This window comes from Cololabis saira, chromosome 1, assembly GCF_033807715.1.
Source record: "Cololabis saira isolate AMF1-May2022 chromosome 1, fColSai1.1, whole genome shotgun sequence".
Lineage (NCBI taxonomy): Eukaryota > Metazoa > Chordata > Actinopteri > Beloniformes > Belonidae > Cololabis > Cololabis saira.
In genome coordinates, this window is record NC_084587.1 from 47,205,178 (window position 1) to 47,215,560 (window position 10,383).

General features: G+C 48.1%; 2 protein-coding genes across 2 annotated transcripts; one reads left to right on the top strand and one right to left on the bottom strand.

Annotated features, from left to right (window-relative positions):
* Window positions 1-288: 288 nt before the first annotated feature.
* LOC133441779 (paraneoplastic antigen Ma3 homolog) lies at window positions 289-1,344 on the bottom strand. The gene has a single exon (XM_061719450.1). It carries the CDS (start codon window positions 1,342-1,344, stop codon window positions 289-291), a length of 1,056 nt encoding a protein of 351 aa, XP_061575434.1.
* Window positions 1,345-4,382: 3,038 nt separating this feature from the next.
* LOC133441843 (perforin-1-like) lies at window positions 4,383-6,261 on the top strand. Its single transcript, XM_061719584.1, has 2 exons — window positions 4,383-4,918; window positions 5,085-6,261. The coding sequence occupies exons 1-2, from the start codon at window positions 4,383-4,385 to the stop codon at window positions 6,259-6,261; spliced, it is 1,713 nt and encodes a 570-aa protein (XP_061575568.1).
* The last annotated feature ends 4,122 nt before the right edge of the window (window positions 6,262-10,383 follow it).

The following is a 10,383-nucleotide window of genomic DNA, read 5'->3' on the forward strand; positions in this document are numbered from 1 at the left end:
CGACTTGCAGTAGATCACACAAGGATTTCACTGGTTGGTCTGCAAAATGCTGGTTATAGAATGACACTGGGATCGTAGTGACTTGCGACCCGGTATCCAACAGACAATCAAGTTCTTCACCAGCAATTTTGATGTTGGCTGTGCAGCGAGATCCAACCAAGCCCGTGGGTAACCTGGCTGGAACAGAGGGAGTGATCTGGGTTACTTCATGACATTTCACTTGGTTTCTTTGGTTGGGACAATGTGGGTCCACAACAGTTCCAGTTCGCCCCACTACTGGAACCGACTCTAGTTTAAATGATGTCTTGAAGGACTGTCTGACTGCTGCCATCTTTTCTGCTTTTCAGTGAACTGCTTCCTCTTTGTGGCAACAAGTGCAGAGTTCGGGGGATTGTCACATTGCGGCTTGATGTGCCCATCTTCACCACACCGATAGCAGTAGCCGGGCTTGGGAACAGAAGGCAGGTTCTTTGATGGCTTGCCCGCCCTCTGCCCCTCACCCAACTTACAGCCAGATGTGGACTTTAAAGCGGATTGACTAGGGCTTGACTGGGATGCAGTGAGAATCGCAAGCTGCTTCTGTACATCAGCCAGTTGTTGAGCAAGCTGCTGCGTGATGTTGGTGAGTGCAGCAATTTCTCCTTTCTCTGTACTGTCTGTGTATGCATACTGTGCATGGGCCGCGGCTCTGGGGCGGGATGAGCCAAGATGTTGCTTCATGCGGATAGTTTTTGCAGCTTCACGATCTTCCTCAGTTCGCAGAAGGAGCAGAAATTCAGCAAACGATGGGGGATTATGTTTCCGTTGTTTTAATTGGAGTTCTGTGATAAGAGAATTGTCCCAACAGCCACGGCAAAACTGAGTCAGTAGGTGTCGACCAAAATCTCTGTTCAAAACACCACCTCGTTTTACAGCCTGATTCAGCGCCACCTGCAGACGTTGCAAGTAGTGGGACGGCTTCTCCCCAGCATCCTGGAATGTGTCCATAAACTTGGCGTATAGCTCATCACCATCCTGCACCGTGCCATATGCTGAGTCAAGTGTCTGTAGATACACCGTTGGTGGAGTGCCGGACCTCAGGTGCTTAACCACATCCGCAGCAGGTGGTAACAAGCTGTCAAAGATCTTACGTGAGCGCTGTAGATCAGACACTGCAGGATCCTGTAAGAGCAACTCAACTCCAGAACGCCATATGTCATAATCCGACTCGTTCTGAGGTCTTGGTAATCTCCCAGAGAAGGATCTGAGACGCTGTGTGGAATGCATAGTACTATCATCATTCTTGACAATATGCTCGACCACGTAGCGTTGCATTTCAGGTGGGTTGAGGTTGGCTTGTGACATGGCTGGAAAAGGGGGTCTTGAGGTGGGTTGATCTGTGATATCTGGCTGGACCTTTGCCCATGGTTCAGTGCTCCGACCTGAAGCAGTAGACATCAGGTGTGGGTCCAGAGGAGACTCAGCATCTGTTGCAATGGGATGGAGCCGAGAGACTGACTGACCAAGCAGGGACATCCCCCCCTTAAGGACAACCGCAAAATCTTGGCCGGTCAACTTCGCGACTTTTTGTAATTCAGCAAGATAGTTCTCAGTTTGCGACCTCCCTACCTCATCCGCGCAGACGGTAGATAAATCTAAAATCTGGTAGCTAACCTCAACGCCATCACACTTGTATATATACGGCAAGGTTGGACGTAACGCAGCTAACGCAGCACCTGATTCATATTCAACCACGATTGACTGGTGGAAAACGGAATTGGGTGCATCAATACACTCAAACTTCGAAACAGAACCGTACTGCTGTAAGAACTCAATTATCTCATCATCTGTTTCAGTTTTTGTCGCTTCCTTTATCAAAACTGCGTTAGAAATCTTAATACCAAGTTTCTCGAATATGTCCATTTTTCCACAACCACATGAATACCAAAAAAAAAAAAAATATTCAGGCCTTTCTCCACTCCTGGCTAGCTCACCACTAAATGTAACAAGTGCACTACCCTGTTTAAAGGTAGGTCCAGTTAATGCTCGGCAAAATTATCCCTTGGCTAGAATCAGAAGGCCCAGGTAAACTCGGGAGTGGAGAGTAAGACACTGAATGCAGCTCTAGTTTAGTAAACCAAAATTTATATAAATGCAAAAAATAGAAAATACAAATGGCCATTCACAAAAATGCGTTCACAATATATACAGTTCCCCTCAATGTTTGCAGCGCCTAGTTCCATCCATTTCCATAAAGGAAAAATTCACTCACTGATACTAGTGAGGCTTGTACACAGTGCAACGACCCAATAATTGAATGTCCAACGGGGGGGGAAAAAAATAGAAGTCCGTGTTGGGAAATGAGTATGCAAAAAATGAAGGTGTAGGTCGTGCAGGTGTGGCAAGAGTTAGGGGAAAAAAAACGGCTGCAAAATGGAGCCTCCTACCAGCCCGACCAGAGCAGTGGAGGTTCAGTAGGTTCCTCAGTCCTCAGGCTTTGTGCCCAGGCTAGGGCTTTAGCTCACCATCAACCTGGCCTGAATAAAAACAGGACCAATTAAATATCTAGTGTGCACACACAAATCAAATTTCTAATAATACATTGTAAAAATAAATATCAATGTACCGGTATATTCAAATGCTGTACAGTATGTTCATAATCTTGACATAAATTAATATGAATAATTAACACAATATTAGTTATATTAAATTATTCTTCAGTCATCACAGCATCACAAACATCCAGAATCAATCTGCAGGATTGTACAGATGATTACCTGGACTGCATGGAAATGCACTGAAAATAAGACATTAACAAAAGAAAAACTTTTAAATAGTTTGTATTTCATGTGGAAGGACACATCAAAAGACTTGGCAGTATGCTTAAGCTGCACAAACAATATTAGTTTAACTCACCAATTCTGGGTTTTAAATCAGTGATACGGTTCGGCATTCACCCGCTCCGTGGCTCCGGCAGTCGGCTCCTATGTTTAGAACCGTGATCGCATGAGTTTTGAGAGGTACCGGTTAGGTTAAGCTATAAAAAACAGGTTTGGCTCAACTCACCAATTTCAGGATTTTAAATCAGCAACAGTCGACATCTAAGCGCTTCAGCAACCAAATCTTCAACGTGTTTCTCTCCCCGCTCCAAACAAACAATTCCTCAGCGTGCGCCTCTCCCCCTCCCGCACCCGTCACACGGCTTAAACAGGTATTGACGGAAGTTGACGGCGTGACGCAATGACGTCCGGCAAACGTACCAAAATAAAAGTCTTTCAAAATAAGAGTTTCAAAATAAGTTTATTCCAATCGGGTTACACTGTTTCAAGTGTTTGTCACAAAAAAGTCATGTAGATTAAAATAAATCTGAAATAACTTTTGTTTAAGTTAAAAATTAAGGTAACTAAAAGAAATGTAAGAATCAGCCTGGTGTTTTCACCAGGTTACTCCAAAATAAAATTCTTGCTTTCTTTAAAAACTTGAGTTTCCACGAAATTATGGTTTGAAGTCACACAAAAATAATGATGGTGGTAGAAAATAGAGTCTCTATGAACCAAAATGAAATCTCTTAAGCTACGGCTCTTTGAGGCTTTCCGAAGGCACTGCAGCTGCATGTTCAACAAGCAAAGAAGTTTACTGCGACAAAACTAACAAGCAACATTGAGGTTCGCCTTATTATTAGTGTCTGAATGCAAAAGACAATTTAAGTGACTGTATACAAGCTTCACATTGCCACAGCAATTATGTGCTACCAGAGGTGTTTCACAGTCTGAGATCAAGTTAATAGGATTATTATTATAATTTTCTCATTTGCTAACTTTTTCCCATCTGGACACAGAAAAGGCTGAATACCCACTGAGCAACACATCTTAACAGATCAAACAAAACATCTCTTTGTTTTGACATCCTTAGAAATGAGCAATCAACTGTATACTGAGTCATTTTCTACAGACATGTCCTGGTTTCATGCATGACTTTGTAAAGTCGTGCTAAAGACAATGTGTCTGAACATACGCTAGACAACTGACACCAAAGGTGCTTCAGTCCGTATTGACATGGTTCAAGTGTTTCATTAAGCAGTCTAATACATGAGGCACCCTTCTCTGTTTCCTCATGTTCGTGTGGTGGGAAGTACGTAACAAGTGTTAATCACATGGCTGGGTAAACGCTCTTAGGACAGATCTGAAGTCAAACCTCTGCCTCCACGACCAGAATATAAGTCAAACTTTGAAAAGCTCAGTGTGGTCTCCACAATAAAGGTAAGACTTGGTGGTTTGTACCGAGGATTGGCTTCATCTTCTTTATTGTCGTTCAAACTGTTTGCTAATTTGTTTAAAAAAAACACCTCAGGTTTGCTATGTTGCATTTGTTTGACATCCTGTACTTGCTATTTCCCCATTCAGATGGCGGGGCTGTGGCAGTTCACGCTCCTGTGCTGGGCATGGTCTCCTCTGTGTCTCTCATCCAGGGTGAGCTTCATCGGTTCGCCAAAGGAGTGCGAGAAAGCTCATTTTGTCCCTGGTTACAATCTGGGCGGAGAGGGCTTCGACGTCGTCACGATGGAGAAGAAAGTGGCTTCTGTCATAGACACTGAATCATGGAAGCTGGCAAACGGCACTTGCAGGATGTACACCAACAGCAACATGAAAAGGCAGAAGCAGAAGGTCCCAGTTGCCGTGGTGGACTGGAGAACCCTCCCCAAGTGCAGCTTGAAGGTTTACAGCACTGTCTATGATTCGGTTGAAACTCTTGTCAAGGATTCCACATCATCGGTGTCCAACGACTGGAAGGCCGGCCTCAATCTATCTGTTGATGCAGAAGTCATGCACGGCCCCATTTATGGTGGTTCCCGCTGCAAAGACTTCACCTTTGCCATGGAAAAGCTGAAAGGAGACCGCTATGCCTTCATCCACCATTCTGTCTCCTGTAACTTCTACCGGTGAGTGTGTGGCCATGTGCTTATCCTCTTATCATTAATTCTGGGTAAATCTGTTCTGTAAATCGGTACCTGCAGATCATTTATTGTAAATGCAGATTGTTTAATATTATCAACAAGTAAATGAAAGTAAAGTGTAACTTCTCTACACGGCTCCTGTTTTCCACAGTTACAGACTGGCTACAAAACCTCCACTGAGTCAAGAATTTCAGTCAGCTGTGGACTCCCTTCCTTCCTACTCAGAGAAAACAGAAGAATCATATCGCCGACTGATTGACACCTATGGTACACATTACATCACACAAGTGACTCTGGGAGGGGGCTTGAAGGCCATCACTGCTATCAGGATCTGTGAAGCAGCGATTAAAGGCCTGTCGGCAACAGAAATCAGTGACTGTTTGGCAGTTGAAGCCTCCTCCAGCTTTGTGCATCCTAACAGTATTAAGGCAATGATGGGGCACTGTAAGGAAAAGAGAAAGAAGGCCTCCATCCCGAGTTTCAGCGGCGCGTTTAATGAGCGCAGCACAGATGTCAGTGGTGGAACCATTGATGGTGTTGATATCCTCTTTCAGGGACAGTCAAATCCATCTGTTTATCGCAGGTGGATTGATTCTCTGAAGAGGACACCTGGTGTGGTACAATACAGCCTAAAAGCCCTGCACTCCATCCTTCCAAGCAGTCATAGCGCCAGGGTCGGACTGAAACGAGAGGTGGAGAAGTACATCGAACGAAACGCATTGTGGCAAAACTGCTCAAAGCCCTGCTCGATTGGGCGCAGGACCGGAAAGAGAGATGCCTGCGCTTGCGTCTGCAATAGTAACCAGATGGTGAAGTCCAACTGCTGCCCTGCTGGCAGACGTCTTGCAACACTGAAAGTGTTTGGACTTTATGCAAAGAGTCTTTACGGTGACAGGTTGACCCAGACGGATGGGTCCGTGGTGGTTAAACTTGATAACCAGGTAAAGTGCACTGCCATCATACCAAATAATGACAACCCTAAGTGGTCAGAAGTGTTTGAGTTTGGGCCCATCAAAATAAGCAGGAAGAAGCAGCTCCTCTTCAGCGTTTATGACCAGGACACATACTGGAATAGCGACCAACTCGGCCGGTGTTCAGTCAGTCTGCGTAGCGGAAATGTGACGGACAGCTGCATGTTCACACACGGCACCTTCTTCTTTTCATACTCGGTGGAGTGTGCGCCGAGTCTGGGAGGCCTGCAGTGTCAGGATTACGTCCCGACCCCTGCCAGCCCCGTTTGGACCGAAGTCTTCCACAACAGGAGCTGGCTGCTTTTGGAAAGTCAGAGAAATGACATGGCCAAAGGTGGAACGATGAAAGAGTTGTAAATCTGTTCATACAATTTACATTTTTAATGACCGGAGCTTTCTGCTTTTGCTTCTGAATCCTTATTTTGAATTTTGTGTGCAAAAAAAACTCAAACGGTAAATATTTTTAGCTGATGTTTTTAAAAAAGGCATTGCTGTTTCTGTGTTCATGCTCCTCTCTCTGTACCATGTATGCCAAAAAAAGCTGCCAATAAAACACAAACAAAGACCACACTCATTTCTGTGTGATTTTATTTTTAATTACATTAAGAATGGTTTTTACACCCTAAACCTTGAATATGCTCATGAATGAGCTGCATTTCGTGTTAATAACTGACACTCTAAGATAAAAAAGTTGGAACTTCCTCTTTAAAAATTTAAGACAAGGATTTCTAGTGCAAGTGACTTATTCAACGCACGAGGGGCAGAGTTTCACTAGTGCCTTGTTCGGCCCAGGTACGACTCACTCGCCCTTTTGATTCCCCCGCTGGCCTGATCTCACATTAGTCTGGTATCAGAAGCACAACTGAGCTTCCCCCCTAGCGTGGTGAGTATGGTGCTGTCAGGGGCTGCGGCGCCTCCTGGTGGGGGTTTCTGGGAACAGTGTGTCGGTTTCAAGCCTACACAAGTGTCTCCTGCAAAAACAGCCAGAGCTCAGCTAGGAGTCAAAATATTGCGGGATATTAAACTAAATTGAATTGAGTCACACTGTATTAATGTCAAAAGAAGAAATTATGTTTTTATTGTGGAAATGTCTCAGAAAAAAATTATAAGAAATAAATAATTGAAATAATGAGCCAGCAGTTGGGGAAGAGCAAAGTACATAACTAAACAAGTACAGAAATAAATCTAATGAACCTTTTCAGCCCAACCCTGAATTGGGTCCCATCTTTTGTGTTTTTTTTGGATCGTAAATCAGACTGAAGTTAAGTCTGCTGAAAAGGGCAACAGTATAAGAAGAACTGCACAAACCTCTTGTGACGTCACTCACAAGTTCTTTTAATGACTCTTTTTCCTTGTACTGTGCTGTGCAGCACCATGTTGCAAATGGGCCTGGAAACTCAACTGGAACATGCCCACCTTATGTCAGTTACAGTTAGTAGTTACATTTTGGCTTGCCTAACTTAGGTTATGCTAATATATAGTGCTAATTAATATTACTTTACATTAATTCTTATCAAATCTGTACATTATCTTTTCTGGTGTTTCTACCAAAATGACATCTGAAACAAGTGCTGGAGCTGGTGTTTCAAATGTTGTTTTGGTGGCAAAATATGAAATGTTTTTTTTTTTTTTTTTTTTTTTTTTTTTTTTTCACCTTGTCTGCACACATATTATTGATTGATACCATGACGGTAGAAACCAAAAGTGTATATATGTGCATTATTACTATATGTAATATATACATATATATACGCACACATATGCGTACACATACATAAATATACACATACAAACCCAGTGTTTTTTTTTTTTTTTTTTTTGGGGGGGGGGAGGGGGTGGGGGGGGGGGGGGGTGACGACATCCACTGCCAATCCAGGAAGCAGGAACACACGGAGGCACACGTCAAGCACTGGAAATCTGCAACAAAAAACCACAAACAAAGCACGAAACCGGCACGGAGCCATCCAAAACACGAACAGCAATCGACCTAAATCTTGAGATCTGATCGCAGTCTGAGCTAAGCTATCGCTACCGCTACCTAACCCCAAAAACTAGAGAGCCAGCATGCAGGTGAACAAGCCAGTGTGTATGTCTATGTGTGTGTGTGTGTGTATGTATATGATCATGCGTGTGTGTGTGTGTGTGTGTGTGTGTGTGTGTGTGTGTGTGTGCGTGTGTGTGTGTGCATGTGACTAAGTGACTATATGTGTGTATGTGTGTGTGTGTGTGTGTGTGTGTGTGTGTGTGTGTGTGTGTGTGTGTGTGTGTGTGTGTGTGTAATAAACCAAACAAAGCTCCACCTGAAGTGTATCTATAGTGGGGGAGGGGGGGGAGCGACCCCGCCACCCGCGAGACCAGAGGCCGACAAGGAAGAGCCCAGAACCCAGGCCACCGGCAAACCCCACAGAGGGGAGAAGTAGGAGGGAGGCAACCCACCGCCTGCGAGGCCCCCCCCCCGCCCGGCGGCGGCCGAGGGGGCCCGCGGGCGGGGCCCCCACGGCGCGGAAAGAAGCAGCCAGGGATCCCGCGGCGGCGGACCGCGACCCAGGCAATCCCCGGCCACCCGGTCCGGGCCGGACACGCGGCCAGGAGGCCCTCACCCTTCAGGCCAACGACCCCCACCCGGCAGGGGGCCAGCCTGCCCGGAGAGGCAGAGCCGCCCCGGCCGCCGACGCGGGCAGGCGCACCCGTCCCCCACGAAAGTGGCCCTCCAAGACCAGAGGGGCGCCCCGCCGTAGAGGCAGCGGGGGGGACCGGAGACGGGCCCGGAGAGAGGGAACCCCCCAACAAGGCGACACCCGCGCAGGCCCGACAACGGAGGGCCCCAGACCCAGGCATCCCATTCATTCATCCATTCACCTATCCGATACCTATACTAATAATAATATAATATACTATACATAATAATAATAATAATAATACTAATAATAATAATAATAATAATAATAATAATAACCATCTTTGTATAATATAATATTGATAAATTATTAAGTTTTTGATGTCCTGCCAATGGAGGCTCAAATCCTCCATGGCAGGACCCTTCCATACCGCATTCTCACCGACACAGACATACAATCACGCACCGTTTCCCCCTCCCCGGGGGGGTCCAGCACCGCCAGAAGGCACCCCAGGCTGCACGGCGGGCCCCGCCAGGCCCGGGTAACCCGACCCACCCGTCCGAGGCCCAGGCCGGTGAGGGAACGCGGGTGATGTGGGACCCCCTCCCGCCCCTTGTGTTGAGTGCATGTGATTAATGCCATAAAAACAGGGAGGAGGGAGGGCCAAGTATCGATTGACACCGACCCCCCCCCCCTCCCGAACTACGTGTCCTTGTCAAGTGTATTTATAAAGTGTTGAATGTGCAGTGTCTAGTTTGCTGTTAAAACCGTGAGGCGGGGAGTGCCGGGCCACGCGGGACAGTGCCCCCCACGACCCGGACCCCCCGCCTTTCGCCTATGTGCGTATGAATCGTGTAGGGGGGGCAAGAGGGGGAGCGGAGGCCGAAGCCAGGAGGCAGGACCAGCAAAGCTGGCCCTGATAAGACACCCGCGTCCCCCCACCGGCCATCCAGCAGACGGGGGCCGGCCCCCCGAGCCGGGCCAGGGCCCCACCGTACCTCCACGGGCGCCCCCGGAGCCGCCGGAGCCCCCAGACGGAGGGGGAAACGGTCCAACATCCTCCCATTCATACTGACAACATAAGACATAGATACCTGGGAATGGCGCCACCCCGCCGCCGCGCCCGCCCGTGCACCCCCCGGTCAGGGGAGGCCCGATCTCCGGACCCGGCCCCACCCCCCCCCGAGGCCACCCCGGCGGACACCCCAAGGGTCACGGAGTCCCCACATCCGCAGGGGCACTTGGCCCCCGCCCAGCGACGGAGGACCAAGGCAGCAATGCCCCCCCAGCGCAGACAGCCACCCCCCACCCAGGCAGGACCGGGCCCTCCGGGTGGGACCCCCACGTCCACGGCCCAGCCCCCCCCAGGAGGCCCGGAGACGCCCAAGCCACCGCCCCCCGCCCGAGCCCTCCCCAGCCACCCCCCCCCACCGCCATGAGGTACCCCCCCCCACAGGCCCCCAAGGCCCCCACCGGCCAGGGACAGGACCCCGCGGCCCCACCCACCGCCCCCCAGGGGCCACCAGAGGCCCGCGCCCCAGACCCCCCAAGCCGACCCCCAACCCCAAGGGCTACGAGATCACCCCCCCCCCCCGCCCCCACTAGGTAACGAAGCCAATAATCGGGGACCACAGAGAGTGCAATTCGGCCGAGTGTTGTTCAGTGGAGGCAGACATTATCTCACTACTAATATGATCTGATAAAAGATTCCTAAAATGGTTAATACATAAACTGGATTTTTTTTTCCAATTTACTAGAATGGTTTTCTTTGCGATACATAAGGCAGTGAGAACCCGGTGTGTCCAATTAGGATCTATTTGAGTGTCTCCCAGGTGACCTAATATACACACCGTGGGGCACA

Excerpts from the sequence above, each read along its gene's own strand:
- LOC133441779 (XM_061719450.1), bottom strand. The coding sequence starts at position 1,344 with ATGTCACAAGCCAACCTCAACCCACCTGAAATGCAACGCTACGTGGTC.
- LOC133441843 (XM_061719584.1), top strand. The coding sequence starts at position 4,383 with ATGGCGGGGCTGTGGCAGTTCACGCTCCTGTGCTGGGCATGGTCTCCT. Across the intron at positions 4,919-5,084 it reads GTCTCCTGTAACTTCTACCG|TTACAGACTGGCTACAAAAC; the intron begins GTGAGTGTGTGG and ends TGTTTTCCACAG.